The 16,947-nt window shown below is 43.1% G+C and overlaps 1 protein-coding gene across 2 annotated transcripts in view; it reads left to right on the top strand.

Moving 5' to 3' along the window:
* The window catches only part of sash1b (SAM and SH3 domain containing 1b), a 42,227-nt gene that overhangs the window by 22,674 nt on the left and 2,606 nt on the right, over positions 1–16,947 (top strand). The window contains exons 1-17 of one of the 2 annotated variants that reach the window (XM_031847314.1): positions 2,666–4,302; positions 6,809–6,937; positions 7,249–7,299; positions 7,761–7,810; positions 9,604–9,644; positions 10,048–10,134; positions 10,307–10,419; positions 10,731–10,832; positions 11,834–11,966; positions 12,576–12,967; positions 13,571–13,645; positions 13,743–13,883; positions 13,990–14,122; positions 14,429–14,598; positions 14,692–14,898; positions 15,286–15,445; positions 15,881–16,015. In XM_031847314.1, coding sequence (XP_031703174.1) covers positions 6,893–6,937; positions 7,249–7,299; positions 7,761–7,810; positions 9,604–9,644; positions 10,048–10,134; positions 10,307–10,419; positions 10,731–10,832; positions 11,834–11,966; positions 12,576–12,967; positions 13,571–13,645; positions 13,743–13,883; positions 13,990–14,122; positions 14,429–14,598; positions 14,692–14,898; positions 15,286–15,445; positions 15,881–16,015 — 2,035 coding nt within the window. In that variant the 5' untranslated portion in view covers positions 2,666–4,302; positions 6,809–6,892. Of the gene's footprint in view, positions 1–2,665; positions 4,303–6,808; positions 6,938–7,248; positions 7,300–7,760; positions 7,811–9,603; positions 9,645–10,047; positions 10,135–10,306; positions 10,420–10,730; positions 10,833–11,833; positions 11,967–12,575; positions 12,968–13,570; positions 13,646–13,742; positions 13,884–13,989; positions 14,123–14,428; positions 14,599–14,691; positions 14,899–15,285; positions 15,446–15,880; positions 16,016–16,947 lie in introns of those variants that run through there. The other variant, XM_031847313.1, reaches the window with a different exon arrangement.

Raw genomic sequence — 16,947 nt, 5'->3', positions numbered from 1 at the left:
CCCCCCCCCCCCCCCCCCCCCGAGGGGAGAGCCCACCGGCAAGTTTGGCAGATATAATGACTCTGACTACTCAACGGTGTCAGACGCATCTTGGTAAGATCTCAGTAATTCCCAGAGTAAGATAACCGTTTTGGTTGTGCAGTGTGTAGTTCAAATGTCTGTTAGTGTCTGTGGAGCAACATGTGTTAGCGTTCAGGTGCAGTCTGGTGTCTCCGCTGGGAAGTTTAAATACTGACAACAGCCCACTCTGCTTTAAATCTATTGAATGTGACACCATCTGAGGTCAGAGGTCCATTTTTCTCTTCTTTTTTTTCCAACTAACTTAATGCTGTGCATCGTGTCGTGTGTTTTTTCAAGTCAATGACTCCTCTGCATGTTCTTTCTTATGGTAAGTTTCAAAGGAGAAATGTCCGGAGGGTATTTTCTTTCCTCATTGGACCAATTCACTTGTTTTTCCCACCATGTGGAATCACGTCATTCTGGGGCCCCGTGAGCTTACGCTGCATGATTGACAGCTGCCATTGAATCCTGTGTTGTGTCTCACAGGAGGTTCAGGGGATGTAGTGGCCTTGTGAGGGGTGAGCCGCCGCACTCATCACGTATCACGGCACAGCCGCGCGAGGATGATTACCCAAAGCACAGGGGTGAAGGGCAGAAATGATTTCAGCACCTCTGAATTAAACATGCTCCAAGGAATACTAACAATCCACAGGCTGCTTCACTGCAAACCCAGAGCCATTCAAAGAGGTAAACAGATGGTCTTTCTAGGTGTCAATTGTGTTGAATTTTAAAGGGAGGTTTTCAGCGCGGCTAAATTAAACATGCTCTAAGGAATAATGGGAACAATCTACAGGCTGACCCACTACAAAACACACTGCCATGCAGAGGGGATTCAATACACACAGTCATTTAACTGAGATGTAAAGGGGATGACTCTCTCTGTCATCTCTTCACTGCTTTGTTAAACGTGCTCTGAGGAGCAGGGACAATCCAGAAGCTGCTTCAAAACAAGCTAAATGCAATCCGCTTTTGCAGTAATGTATTATACATATTTCCAAATGTGCTACTTTTTTTTTTTTTTTTTTTTTTTTTTTTTTATAGCTGAGGGATTTTTGGCGCCTGTAGTTGACTCCATCTTAATGTGGGTTTTCAGCTGATGTTTCAAATCCCAAATCAGATTTGCAAGATTTAGTGCGGTAGACCAAAGGTTTGTTCTGGGCCTGCCGTCTGCCCTCCTTATCTTCTTTGGAGTTTCACATCCGTCCTCTTTTAATCTGCACCTCTGGCTGGTTTTCGCTTAAATCTGCATTTATTGCTGCACACCAGAAGACAACAATGCAGTTATTAATTCACTTTTTTCTCCACTACTCTTGGTTCAGAGTGTGTGCTATCACTGTACCTTCTTTCAGGGTGAAAAACCCGGTTTGTGGCCATTTCTGTGCCGTCTACCTGCCCTCCGAGGTCATGAGAAATCCCCTCTGCAGTCTTTTGTCTGTGTCAACAGTGAGAGATATTTGCTCAGTGACTGACGGGGTGAGAGCAGAGCTGTGTACTGCAGACCTTGCTAATGCAGTTCAAACAAGACGAGGTGCTTTGTATGCAAAGTGTGTATCCGTGACTGACGGCGTGCGTGTCACAGTGGAGCACTTCCTATCACCCCTTCATTTGAGACTTGTCAGAATCCACTTACCAATGAATGGTTAAGCTCTTTCACCGATCCTCTTTTTTCCTCTTAAGGGGGTCCAGGGGCTGTCGGGTCTCGACAGGGCCCTTGGGTGTTCTGGAACAGCAGTAATTCTCACACATGTACACGCACACATTTCAGAGATCTGTTACATATCATAGCTGGCACATGAGACTCTATTGAGCTGATTTTTGTGTTTTCACTTAGATTGAAGGAATACATTACTACATGGGTTTATTTCTGGAGCACTTTATCTTATAAAACATTTCAGAAACGGGCTTAAAAAACAGGCTGCTACTTTAAATTTTCTAAAACATAAAATAAGTGTATTTTTGGGTCTGTTACACACTTCTTTTTTTTTTTTTTGCCACTTAAAATAAGTTGAGGCTTGTTTAATTCTAGTCCCAAGGGCAGAGCATGTGGAAAAACTTGTGGTTTCAGTTATTTAAATGTTTAAACTTCAGTTGAATGATTTCATGGCTTTCCATAGTTTAAAAAAAATGACCGATAGTAACCCATCGATAACCTCCCTGGATAATCTGTAACAGGCAGTCACTAAACAGAGATTGGTGTCATGACATGTTTTGCCTTGGGTTCTTAGGACTTTAAGTCAGAGTTTGTGTTATCGCCATCACAAATGTTCCATGCGATATGATACTGAGGCCACGGTCCTGATCATATGTAGTCTTTCCACAGACACACACATTGTGATCCTCACTCTATTGAGAACAGACTGGTCTCCCCGGGGATCAAAGCTCAGATGAGTGCTCGGGGCGTTCCGGGTCGGCACAGACAAAATCCGGAGACTTGACGTTGATGGGAAAGAAGCTGGCTGTCGTCTATCTCCGGCTCCCCGTGTGCTCCGAGGTGACTAGCAGCCCGCCGCCGCTGTGCAGCCAGGCAGAAAATTCCCCTTTCTGGCGTGAGTCGCCTTGGCCCTTTGGCACCGCGCGCAGAGCGTAGCCCTCCACCATCTCCACCATCTCCACCATCCCCACCATCCATCTGCAGCACAGCATAATCTGCACCCTCCTGCCGCAGATCTGACACTGGTATTATAACCTCCTGCTGCGGCTCACTGCTCTGGAGTCGGTGGTCGGTTGCTGAAGATGAAGATTAGAGGCAGTGAGGTCATGATTGGACAAAGATGCTGAGGGTTATTTCTCCACACATAATCCCAATGACTAACGCTACAATCAAAACGAGGTCACCACCCTGATACTCAAAGCCTTCCGGATGTGTGAGGATGCTCTTGTTGATTTGTAGACGCAGAGGAGGAAAATCACATCATGCTTCTTCTGGATCTGCTTCCACTTCTACAGCAATCAGTTACAAGTTGACTCTAATATTCAGTAGTTTATTAGGGCACGGAGAACATTTTGGCATCACTGCACTTTCTTTATTGCCTGATATCGGACATAATTGTCAACTCCTTGCACTCCATTTCCATCTTCAGTCAACTTTGAACTTTTTTTAGGTTGAGAGGAAATATTTAGTTTTCGCTTTAATTGGTCCAATTTCATTCCCTTCAGCTCTCTATCGACGGCAGGTTAGAGACGTAGAGTAGATATTTGCTGCCACCTGCTGGTGGACAGACTGCTAGTGTTAAAAGATTGTAAAGTACCAAAGACTTAATTAGACATGTTTGTTTCTATGATGTAGAATAGACCTGCTTGTTAATGTTATATTCAACTTTATATCACCATATTTATAAAACATTGTGACAAAGATGAAAGCAAGTAAGCCTTTCATGTTAGTTAAAGTGTACTTCTACCAGCATGCCCATGTTTATTTGTGTCACACATGCAGTGTGCACGAACGATGTCATGTCATCCTTTATCATTCATTGACCCATAGATCAACTTGATGGACTAATTATGAAGAGCCATGTTAGAATAGTGGTGCACTGTTGTACCCAAAGGGTGTTGGAAGAAGTCGCTCCCCGTTTGGTTTGTGTCATGCAAGCACACAAGGACACACATGCGCTGGAGCACCCATGCAAGGCGACACACTCCTTTGCTGCTGTAACTGTGTTCCTCTGGTCGACAGTGGGTGGCGATAACACAAGACGAACCAGCGCTGAAAACAGGAAAGAAAAGCATTTACATGTAATGTAACTTTTGGTTGTTGCCAAGAAAACTCCATAAACATGTCATCACAGGTGTACAGACAGTCTGTGGTGGTCAGAGAGCCTCCACATCAGCAGAGGGAGACATATCTGTCCAATATTCCACATTTCATTTAAGAACCAGACACATCGGTCTGAAGCAGCTGCAGACATAAACATGCAGGCAAACTCTCACACACTAAGAGGTGGTGGTTTATTTGAACATGTGAGTCAGCCGGTCCCTGTGGGCCGCAGCTGGAGAGAGCAGAGCGCCCCACCCAGCAGCACTGACGTCATGTGTGGTTGCAACTCCCCCCAACCTCCCCTCGACCAAGCTCCCCCTGCTTTATGCATGCCGCACACCCCTCCCCTTCTCCTCAGGATGTATTGTCCTCCACTCACTCAGCTGAGTTAACTTCCAAAACGGTGCCTTTCACTCACAGCGGTGTGGTGGAACTGAAGAGCAGCGAGTGCTGGGTAGCTACTGTTGGCAGCCAGATGCCCGTCTGTGGTGAGTGTATTTTTACGTTTGCACTGGAATGTGGTCCTATGGTTCGAGCTGGTAGCTTACTGTAGATTCATAGGGGGACAATTTCATTTACATCTTGTTTCAAAAGACAACTTGGTGTAGTGTGTGTCTGTGTGTGTGTCTCTTTCCCTGTTCGGTTGTTTGCGGTTAATTAAGACTTTCACTTAATAGAAAAGCATGAACAAGTCTGTGCTTGTTCTCGTGATCTTTTGAAACATCCCTCAATACACTGTTTAACACAGATATAATACAATAGTCTATCATAGTCGGTGACGTTTACAACATGACGACCTCTGCTGAACTGAAGTCTCACTGTGACATTAAATAAGAAAGAAGTTGTTTGATTGAGCAGATGAATAACAAGCACATGTGTTTGTTCAGGATTTCTACGGTTATTTATTCAAAATCTTTTTGAAATAAGTTCATCAAATGGGATGTAAACATACAAACTTTTCAGTTGATTTGGGTTTTAGCCCTTTTTAGCACAATGTTGCTGCGTTACATCAGTCAGGTGTTTCTGACAAACCTGATGTCCGTCGAAATGGAGTTTACTTAACTTTACTCTCAGGACATTTATCATCAGAGAAGTTGTCCGTCATGGTGTTATTTGAATGATCTGATCTCCTTATTATTGACTTTTCTCAGTGATACGAATCATTTACGGATGACCCAGGTCTGGTTTCCAAAAACGGTGAGACGAGACGGTGAGATGTAAAGACGCTCTGGGCCCTGGGGGCACGTGGATCTTTTGTCTGCCTATGAGATGCTCAGCGCCTGAGAAATGTGACACCACACTCTCATTTTCAAGCCTCTGTGGTTGATGTCTCATGCTGCAGTTTTGGCTTGAAGACCCATTAATTAGGACGCACGGAAACATAAAGCAATATTCGCCCCAAAAACCCATATTGTAAGAATTGTCGGCAGGAGAATGGAATTCATATTGTTTATTAGTAAACGTTCACGTGTAACGGCGATGTGTATACATGCAGCGTGTCTAATAAGCACTCTGGGGGGGGCAATGCTATATCATGTGGCTGGGTCACAATAGGCTGTTTATGTGGATCCGTGGCAGTCTGAGGCGAAGGAGCGACTGCAGCCAGGCACAGCTCGGAGCTTCTCAGTTGGCCCCGGCCTCGTCTCTTGACTGTATGAAAAGCAGCCAGATCTTCAGGCCGTTTTCGACCCGGGGGGCATGTCACCAAATGAATGGCCCTCTTTTCTGGACAGTTGAGCCAGTCAGTCTATCATGCCACGAGACAAGTGAGCCCACAGTATTGCTTTTCACTGCAGAGGACTGTTTTCAGCGGGCACATTTGCATATACCCTCAGGGTGAAGCATAAGTGAAGCATAATAATAATTGTAGTAATCATGTGTGAAACAGTTTATGGATATAATGGATGGCTATTATCAGACACAGCTTGTATTTGTCTCTCTAGTCTTAACTGGTGACTTCTCACATGTTGTCTTTTAATATTGTAATTGTTGAATTATCTTTATAAGTCATGAATGATTCAAGCTGTCTCACTGCTCTGCACTAACTGTGTGATAGAAGTTTTATTCACTTACAGTGGGAGAAAATAGTAATAACATGGGTTCAAGCTTACTCGAATCATTACAGATATTGATTTCTTTATCAAGAAGAAGATATTTGTTCTGAACATAAAACATCAGCTACAAACATGAACAGTTTGGATATGAATGTGAACATTTTGTTCAAAATATTGCAAATGAAAATGTGATGCGTATGAATATGACACATGGAGCGACGTGGCTGCAGACTTCTGTACTTTATTTGGACAGTCAACTAAATTTGATCAACAAAGGTAGTGTTGTTGAGGGTTGCTCCTGCACTTCACTGAAATAGACCAAATACTCCAGTGTGTTTTACAGTTTCAAAACGAGGAAACCAGCCCCATGAAAAGGTCACCAGGTCGTATAACTCAGCAGAACTTGATTTATTCCTCTGACATGGCATATAATTCCAGGTAACACAATTGTAGGAAACTAAGAAGGGTTGCATCCAGGAGGACAAAGAGTCCTCCGACTGAGTGACTCTACTTCTTGTGATTTATGGTCGACTGCACCGTGGCCTCTTGAGTCGACTCTTGATGGCTGTTGGAGAGCTGAGTGAGAGTCGTAGCTGCGTCACACGGTGCTTCCTCTGGCTGGGGGGGGTCAGGTCTGAGGAGGTCTGAGGAGGTGGAAGGGGTCGCTGGGCAGGAAGACAACAAACTGAAGACGGGGGCAATATCCCAGCTGGATGTCTCTGATACATTAACAATCCTGGTGCTTTATCTCAGTGTTTCCTGGCTGTTTGTTTTGCTGGCGACCGTGCTAAACCTTGACACAATGGATTGAACCGTCACAGTGGTCATTGTTTACAGTGTTTGCCCTGCCGTCTGGCATCAACCTCTGCTGGTTGTCGTTTTCCTGTTCTGGTCTGTGGTCACATCTGAGTGTTTTTAAATGCCTCTTTATCTCCTTCAGGATGGCTCGGTGGGGAACCTTGACGACCTGGTTCACGAGTACTCTCAGTATTACGGCACCTCCCTCAGCGACGTGTGTGAAAGGATGGAGGAGCTACGGAAACGCAAAGTAGTGCAAGATGCAGAGATGGTAAACGAGTGTATCAGTCTTTTCTTATCAGTTTAAAGCTTAGGTCATAAAAAAAAAGTAACATATCGGCATTAAAACCTTTTTATCAGCCGTTAGAGTGCAGATGAACACATTGACGTTGTAAATGAATATCATGAGATTCAGATTTGTTGGTAGTGCAGTAACTGCAAAGGCCTGTGACACATAACTGTTTACCGGTGTTTATCTGTAATGTGGATATGGCCGATGCAGTCAGATGAACATAATGTCTATTTCTGTGTTATGATGACACTGTAATTTACTCTTCCGCTTCCCCTGCCTGTGTGCTTCAGGGAACGGTTGACTCAGCGGCCACATCATTGCAGCTCCGCTCTCAGATCCAGGTGAGTGTCCAGCTCGCAGTGTGTCAGACCCTAGGAGAAGGCAACTTCCTGCTGCCTGCGTGTGTCAGCAGACAGGCTGATAAAGAGGCGATGGAACGGCCTTGTCATTATTATCCTGAGCAAAAAAGAAAAAACAACTAATTTGACTGACTGGTATGCAGAGAGCCGGACTTGAGACTGTCTGCTGATGTTCGCGAGTAGTTCCTAAAAAATGTGACTAGTGGTATATGTGGGTTTTGTTACTACCAAATTACAAATAAATGAATTCCTGAAATCCCTCTTTTGTTAACCCTCGATCGCAGTTGATTCAGTCTGTATAAGCTACTTTGTCATCATTTTAAATGACTTGTTGCTCAGAGAAGAACACTATAACTAAGTCTATTTTACTTTTAAAACCAACTGTTAATTGACCCATTACTGCTGTGCTGTATTTAAACTGAGGTTTTTTTCATCTCCATAAGGAATCTCTTGGACTCAGCAGCACCACGTCCATACTAGAGACTGAAAGAAGGTAAGAAAAATCCCAATTATAACTGTTTGTTTTAAAGGAAAGTTGGAAATCCACAATTTCAGTATTTGAATGTTTGTTTAGGCACCAGCAAGGGTCGGCATCCTTGACTGTCTGGGGTGAAGCATCAGTGAGAACAGGAACAGACCAGTACATTTTGTAATAGATAGTGGTCTCATGGCTGTGCTATTATTTTGTCCAGATAGTGTGTATTGTTGTGGCTTTACAGACTACACTACAATCATTTAATATAAGTCATATCGCTCTTGGAAGCTGAACTGAGATGACTCCTGCTGCGTTATCTCTGTGTCACCCTGAGGACACAAATCTTCCCTCTGCTTCCTGGCGCCCCCCCCCCCCGACATTTATGAAGCGTTCCTGTGTCACCTATAAACTTCCTTCCTTCTCTCCATTGTTTCTTTTGAGGGATTTCAAAGCTTAGTCATATTTTATCATGAATAAATGGTGATGACTAAATACAAAGCAACATTTTGATTTGATTAAGCTTGTTGAGATTGAGCAATATCTTTTTTTGTTTTTTTTTGATAAAGAACCTAAACGCATTCATTGGAAACGTACACTGCCCCCTAGTGGGACAAGTACATGATAATGCTGGAGGAAACTGATGGCTACCAGCATCAAACACATTTTAATAACTTAACAGTATTATTTTTACTCTAAAGTCATTCAACTTTCATTGCCATTTTCATGCCGAAATATTTCAACTATTTATCGTCTCCTACATATTTTTTACTGAAGAATCTGAAAGAGGAAAAAGTGTGCTGATGTGTCATGCTACCAACTCTGAATATTATGGTGTTTTGCTTTTTTGGATTGTTATAAAAATGAATTGTTCTTTGAGCAGTTTCATGGTCCTTTGAAGAAAATGAAATTAATATGGGATTTTGACACTTGTATCGATGGTTTCATTTGGCTATGTTCAAGATTTAATCATGCAAAAATATATTTAGTGAATACTCTAGACAATGACATGTGTCTTTACTGAAAACCAGCGTAATAACATTTTCTAGGTGAATAAACGGCTGCTTAAGACAAGGTGACAAACAATAATTTCAGTGTTGGCAAAATGAATATTTCATAATTAGGATACAGTAATTCAACCAAACATGAACAAAAGATGTAAATTTCACATTTGTTGTAGCTGTGTTAGAGATGAACCTCTAACACTTCAGCAGAGAACAATACGACCACTGATGTCTCATCTACTGAATATAAAGTACAGGTCTGATCTGCAAACTTATCGTCTGATCCAACACCAGCAACAAGTGTCAACTGAGAGAGAGACTGTTAGAGAGAGAGAGAGACAGTTCTAGGCCACAAACAGCCCCGAGAGATGAAGAGAGAGACACACACACACACACACACAGAGAGAGAGAAGGAGGGTGAAAGTGTGCAGGGAATGCAGAGGCCACGTTACCGCTGCTACTGCAAAACCCTGACTGGACGTGAAAAAGGATCCATTGTTCCTGCGATGGCCGTGGAGCACTGACCTCTGTTCATCAGCCAAGAGCAGCCAGTCTTTTTCATCTGTTTTGACTACTTTGATTTCCTGTTACTAAGATGCTAGTGTCATGAGGAATAGTGCGCTTTTGTGAATGTTTTTTTGTTTTGAATCTGACGCAAGTGGAGAGGATAAAAAGACCTGTTCAGGGAGATGGTGGGATAGCGGGGAATGATGAAGAAAATAACTGTGACAAACAGGTACCGCTCTGTTCAGGGCTTTCACTCCCCGTTTGAACTCTTCATATGAAGTAAATATTGTGTTTGATTTTCAGGTTACCTGTGCACAAATCTAGCTCTGATGACGGATCAGGAGGTAAGAATGAATTTTTATTACATGCATTGTATTCCTAATTCATCATTGTAAATGCATTGCGATTGATGTATATTTTCACGGCCTTTTTACACTCAACTAAGCCTCCAGAAAAACTACTTTTGAAAAATAGTTTTATTTGTGCTTGTAGGGGATTTTATATATTTCTTCTTTGGTGGTAGTAATGACAACGATGAGTGCCTCTATTTAAACAAACACCTTTATGTTTGTATCATGAGTATATTGTAACCCAGGGCATAACCTAATACTTAGTTTATTAATTCAGTTCAGGTACTGGAGTTATTAATTGTTTACCTATAGTTTGGATATTACTGTGTATTTTTGTGGCGATGCTGTTTCTATTTTTTCTCTGCACTAAATGAACCTGAACTGTTGAACTGTATAGGAAAATGGGATGGAAAGAGAAAGAGCAAGTCTTTTTGGCAGAGTTTTCGAAAGTCACAGAAAGGAGTGTTGCGTCAGATTTCAAAAGGTACGTTCGGTCAATAACACAGAAGAAGGCAATGATGTATGTAGGATTGCTCATCAACATACGCACGTCTTCTTGTCATGTGACATTCATGATTAGTTTTGATAAAATGCCTAATTACAGCAGTCGGTTGTGTTTCGTTCTGTCAGCTGACATCTCTACTTTTACTTGACAGGTGAAGACGTTGGTTTTGTGGCCAGTGAAATCACCATGAGTGATGAAGAGCGTATCCAGCTGATGATGATGGTGAAGGAGAATATGATCTCTATAGAGGAAGCCTTGGCACGGGTATGATGTCATGCATCCCAAAACTCTCCTCACCTCACAGATGCTGTGTTTTCTCCTTTTGATCAACTTTGACAGTCTGCTGTGGAAAACCAACTGTTGCAGATGAAATGGGTCAACTCTTTTACGTCTGACCTTTTGAAGCCAAAATGTAAAAAAGAGCAAATCCCCATTTAAAAAAAACTGGACATGATCTATCCAGGAAATTGTTTGTTGACTGGAAAAGTTAACAGCATGTTCAGCTTTGTGAAAGAAATAACGTTTTAATGAAGGCATATGGTAAAAACCTTGTTTGTTGTTGTCTTTTTCTGCAGCTGAAGGAGTTTGAAGTACAAAACAAACAGACGTGCCAGTCCGATCCCACAGAATGGACCGATCCCTCCAGCCTCACCACAAATGAATCATTCAACTGCAACGTAAGTCTCTAAGCTCCCAGTCTGAGGGCGCCTTAGTCGTTGAATCGCAACTTCAGGCTGTGTGTTGTGCGTGAGGGCCTCTGATCTACCGGTGCCAAGGCTGCTGAGCTGTTGACAGTGCCTCTCTCTTTCCCTCTGTCCCTGTCCTGGCGATGAACCGGGGCCCCTCTAAAGCCCTTCAGCTCAGGGCCCTCACCCAACTGCAGGGCACTGGGCAGACTTCTATTCATCACTGTCAAAGCGCTAACCCCCTATTGTGCTGCAGTGAGCGGCTGGATTCCGCACAGTGCCCGGTTATGCAGGCCACAGCTCTTTTATGCATGGGTGAGGTGATTAGGGGCTCAGGTGCAGGGCGCATTTTTCAGATTGGTCTGTATGGCCTGACTATTTCTCTTTGCTGTGTGTGTTCTCCTCTTACTTTCTCTTTCTGTGTCATGGTTGCACGTCTGTTACCCCCTCCCCTGTTGTTCTTTGTTAATTATAGAGCATCTCTACTTGCATTTAGTTGTTGCTGTGTATTTAAAATCTGCTTTCATCTTGTCTTTTGACGTCTATTCTGGGATGTACATACCGCTCATGCTTTGGTCAGCAGACTAAAAACCCTCAACATCTGTGACCAGAGTCTTCAAACCTACCACTGACTTTTTCACTAACCATCATTTCATTTGAAGGTGAAGGTGATTTCCAAGAAGCTAGCTTTTCGTTTTCCCACGAATAGAAAGCCTTTTCTAGTGCACTGTGATGCAGAGCGTACGGGGCAGCTGTTAACATGGGCTTCAGTGTCACTGTGGTTTCCAACCACATGTTTATATTAAGCTACATGTCGCTTCTACAGAATGCTCAGCGGGTAGCATCTACATGCACACAGCTTATATACCTTATTGTTTAATACAAGTTACTAAAAGCAGAGAACTAAAATAATTGGCCTTACGACTGGTAACAGTCCACTATGTACAGGTAAATGTTTTCTGTGCTTAAGATTCTCTCTGGTCTCTCCTCAGCCTTGTGACCTGTCAGACAATGAACAAGAGGAGTCTGTGACGTTCAGGAGACTCCACAAACTGGTCAACTCAACCCGGAAGGGGAAGAAGAAGCTGATCAGAATTGATGAGTCTAAGAGGCCTGGAGCAGAGGGTACTGAAACCATCTTTGTAGAAACTTCTGAACTGTCCACCTTCTCACTGTCCTACTATGTGATGCCACTTGATCAAAAATGCAAGTGAAGTTGTAGTTTTTTTTTATGCCGGTGAAATTGTGTTTCTATAAGTGAAGCCAAGATGTAGAAACTACCAGGTGTTCACAGTAAAAACGTACTATGTTTATAAAGAGGAACACCACAATTCTGAATGTGACGCAGAGTCTAGAGACAATATCGGTGATTGTGCCCGATCTAATTACTGTTTGACTAAAGATCTGTGCTGCAATAACAGTATTTACTGTGTTTTCTCCAGTTGTGTAGTCTGTGTGAATATATGTTCTGAAGAATGTGCTTTCACCCCCCCCCCCCCCCCAACATGTTTTTCCAGCATTTTGAAATTGGCCTTCTGGAAAAGCCTCTGAAACAGCTTGTAGACTGTTCGACACTCCAACATAAGACAACACATTCAAACTGGGGACAATACTGTGTTTTGGCTGATACCTGATATTTAAAAAAAGTCCAACCTTATTTGTAGTCAAATCTTAATTCTTTACATTTTACTTTAATATGTTTACATCCTCCATTCTCCTCTTTTTACCCTCCAGAGAGCTTAATGATGGATGGACTTGCTTTCGGAGATGCCAGCCCCTCACTGTACTCGGGTGTGCAGAAGAAGCTTGCCGTTTGCCCCGTGGACTCCCTGGTTTCAGCTCTGCAGGATCAGCTCTCCTGTGACAGGGACTCCGACAGCCTGACCACCTCCCCCTCCTCCAGCAGCCTGGACACCTACCGCAGCCAGAAGATGTTCCAGGCCTTTAGAAAGTCAAGTGGAAGCCCTGTTCATCAGGAGACACGTGTAGCAGGCGAGGTGAGGGAGGCAGGGGAAGGCACTGGCTCTTCCGCTTCTGAAATGGAGGGTTGCAATAATGAGGAAGCCAAAATTGCTCGCTCTGTGACAGATGGAGAGCTCCGTCACCGGATCCTCAGCCAACACGGGGTAAGTAGTGAGTTCATAGCAGCCTTTGTTAAGAGATTGTTAAGATTGTTGTTTGGCGAGTGGTGCATGTTTAAAGCTGCTGTACTGAATTAATATATCCTGCAGTCGTCGCATCAACTCCACTGATATCCATCAACATTATGCAACCCTGCATGCACTGTTCCAGCTTCTGAGCTGATGCTCATTAAATGTTAATATAGTCCGAACCAGTTTTAGAGTCAGTGATGGGTGACTACTTCAGGAAATAATAGAGGTCATCCTGTACTTTTTGTATAATACTGTCAACTGTTTTCTTTCTAATTGGTGAGCTTCCAAAATCAGTCGGTGAGCTTCCAAAATCAGTCGGTGAGCTTCCAAAATCAGTCGGTGGTTCTGAGAAAATGTTTGTATTTTCCCCTCGTGGGATCTGTGGTGACTTGACCTGCTGCAGGAACGTATATGCCCCATGTTGCATCTTAAAAAGAATTCAAATTGAAGCAAAAGTGATGCAACAGGTGGCTGGATGCATGCTCTTAAAAACTCATTGTACTGTGCAAGGGTTCCCCCAACTTCACTCGCATCTCTACTTATGAGTGTCCTGCTTTTGTTGTTTGTTTGATACAGAGAGCTTGTAGCTTCGGAGGTTTTGACCTGACGAACCGCTCACTGCATGCGGTCATCTCCAACGACGACAACATGGTACGTAGCTGTCTTTCTTCCAGAATTTTCATACACTGGATCAAAATAAATAGTTTGTTTATTTGCCTATTTTCTGCTTTTTGTGTATGTACATTAGAATAAAGACGGAGATGGTGTGAGGGATCCCATTAAGTCTCCAACAACATCTCGTATTTCCCTCGGCAAAAAAGTCAAGTCTGTGAGAGAAACTATGAGGAAACACATATCGAAGAGATACCACTGTTCTCTCTCTGAACAGGTACGCGCAGTCAGTATCGTACAGCAGCATCTGTCAGCGTCACTAGTTAATGTGGTGACGATTTTGAAGCATAGGTAATATTTTTTTTTTCTTCTGTGTGTCCTAGTCAAGCCCGGACCGCATATGCAGCTGCCCTCACTCGCCTCAGACGGACTCTGACTCTGTAGAGAAACCCAAACTGAAGCCAGGAGGCTCTGTGGAAAGCCTGAGGAGTTCCCTCAGCGGACAAAGTTCCATGAGTAAGTCTGTGTGTTTACAGTGTGCGTATGTGCCGGGTCTGGGTGTACTGCAAATAATTCTCAGTGTTTGTTTTAAGATGACCTTGGAACAGCAGATGTGTGGTGTTTATCAGAAAAGTGTTTCATGGTCAATATTCGAGATAGTCTAAACCTCCTTGTCTTATTGTATTTGTCTGTGTGGATAACTGTGTAACATCTGGTGCCTCAGTCAGATTCCAAGACGTGTAAAATGTTTTTCAAATACTAACAGAGCCGTGCAGTCTTATGTCCTTGAGTGGTTCATTTGTCTTTGTGTGGTTTGTGTAGGTGGTCAGACTGTGGGTACCACTGACTCCTCCAACAGCAACAGAGAGAGTGTGAAGTCTGAGGACGGGGAAGAGGATGAGCTGCCTTACCGCGGACCCTTCTGTGGACGCGCTCTTGTTCAAACTGACTTCACCCCCAGTCCCTACGACACAGACTCGCTCAAACTTAAGGTACGACCACGTTATTATTTAGCCGGTGAATTGCACGTCATGTAGCGATGACATCGTATAAGAAACTCAAGCTCCGCTGGTCTCGTCTTGCAGAGTGGAGACGTCATCGATGTCATTAGTAAGCCTCCGATGGGTACGTGGATGGGAATGCTCAACGGTAAAGTCGGCACCTTCAAGTTCATCTATGTGGATGTCCTGAATGAAGAGGAGGTGAAGCCCAAGAAGACACGCAGGAGGAGGAAGGCCCGGCAACCCAAACCCACCTCTGTAGAGGAGCTCCTTGATCGCATCAACCTCAAAGTAATAATCTTCCTACTTGTTGTAATCAAAACAAGTACAGAAGACATTGTCAGACATGAAATAAATTGGTTCTAGCTGTGTTTTAAAGAAATAATTTTCCTTTTGCCGAGATTTGGATGAGAAGATTGATACCTCTCATGTCTCTGTGCTTCATATAAACCAGCCGACAGTTAGCTTAGCTTATAGTAGCATGAAGGCTGGAAAGAAGGACAAAAAGCAGAATTGCAGAACAATACTGATTGCTGAATCCTTGAGTTACAAAGTTTGTTATTTCTCATCTCCATGAAAAAATATTTTTTTAGCAGTTCTGAAGTTGTGCATGGTCAACTTAATACCTTCTATAGATCTTTTCTATTTACCTGTTTGCTCATACCCCCCCCTCCACAGGAGTATCTCCCCACATTCCTTTTTAACGGCTATGAGGATCTGGACACATTCAAGTTGTTGGAGGAGGAGGACCTGGATGAGCTGAACATCAGAGACGCCCAGCACAGAGCAGTGCTGCTCACCGCTGTGGAGCTGCTGCAAGAGTATGATGGCGGGTCAGGTAACCAACACCTGAGCACTACATAAGACTCCAAACACATACATATTATCACATGTAGAGACACATTTGCCAAATTGAATAATATTCATTCAAGATTGAAATGTTAATGCAAAATGTTTAATTCTTCCTCAGAACAACATAACACTCACTTAATAGTGAAAGGATGGATTACAGAAAACCCTGCAAAGTCGCATTAGATTAATATATATACTATATATGTCTGTGAAATATCTGTGAAGATTAGTTTCAACTTGTTTTGAGAGTCCTTCACCTCACAGTTTACAGTCCACAATTTTAAGGAATCTCTTGAAATGTCTGTCCTTGCTATCTTCAAAAGCACAACAGGCACACAGCACAGGCTGTTCCCCAGCAGTTATCACTGGAGTTCATAAGATGTGACTGTCTGCCCCCTGTTGGCGATGTTGTGCATTGCAGGAAGCAGCGACCCGGAGCGAGGCAGTCAATCTGGAGGCTCACAGGAGAAGCTGCTGCTGCTGGACAGGCGTGGACTCGCGGGAGACTCCCCGCGGGACTCCGGCTGCTACGAGAGCAACGAGAACCTGGAGAACGGTAATGACAGCCTGAGTCGCCTGTGAACACTGCCCACCTCCTCCTCTGCCCTCTGTGGCCTCATCCTTCACTAGAAAGACCCGTGCTGTCTTCAGTCCTCCTTGATGCTCCAGCATTCAAAGCCGCCAAATTCAGCTTTCATGCTCTTCTGGAAAGACTCTATCGTCACATTTACTTCTGGTGCTCTTTTTCTTTTTTTTTTTTTTCTTCTTCTTCTTCAAGTCATACTCTCTTCTGTTCCGGCATCATTGAATCCAACTGTTTTGCGATCACCTTTTTGTCTGTTAAGGGCTTTTGAGAACCGACATATCTTGCCTTTCTTTACAAACATGACATTCTCAATACAATATTCAAAAGGGGATAACACGAGGTTTATTACGGGACTAGAAAGTTCACTTCCATCATATTGAACTGAGCAGTGACCGGCAGACATTTTTCACACCCTTGAACAAACTATATGTGGAGCAGCTTGTAGATCTACTCACAAATACATCTGCAGTTGAGTGGTGAGTTAGTTGTGTGGTGGTTTTTGCATTTGCTGAAAATGGTGACTGTTGAACCGACGTGTGAGAAGATTTACATAGTGCTAAAAAAACAACAACTTTATCAGTAATTGCAGTACATATTGACTGTGAATGCTTGCTTTACTCATAGCTATATCATTCTTATTGTGGATATTTGGTTTGGCTTAAGTCTTAAAATTGTCAAAGTGGGAAGAGTTGTGCTTATTGTAAATGAGGGTTCTTGTGAATGTCAGAAGGTGTGTGTCACAGCAGCCACACGTGTACAGTCTATTTCTCTCAAGATTTTGCTGTTGGTGTGTATATTTTTTTTTAGCCCAGTAAAATATAATGTTGCGCAATATTTTATCATGTGCCTGAAAACTGCATAATGCAGAATAATTAAAATATTTACTAAATAGTATAATTATA

The sequence above is a fragment of the Anarrhichthys ocellatus genome, unplaced genomic scaffold (assembly GCF_004355925.1).
Source record: "Anarrhichthys ocellatus isolate YVR2014 unplaced genomic scaffold, GSC_Weel_1.0 scaffold7, whole genome shotgun sequence".
Classification (NCBI taxonomy): domain Eukaryota; kingdom Metazoa; phylum Chordata; class Actinopteri; order Perciformes; family Anarhichadidae; genus Anarrhichthys; species Anarrhichthys ocellatus.
The sequence above is the reverse complement of the archived record's forward strand: the minus strand, read 5'-3'. Positions and strand labels throughout refer to the sequence as shown.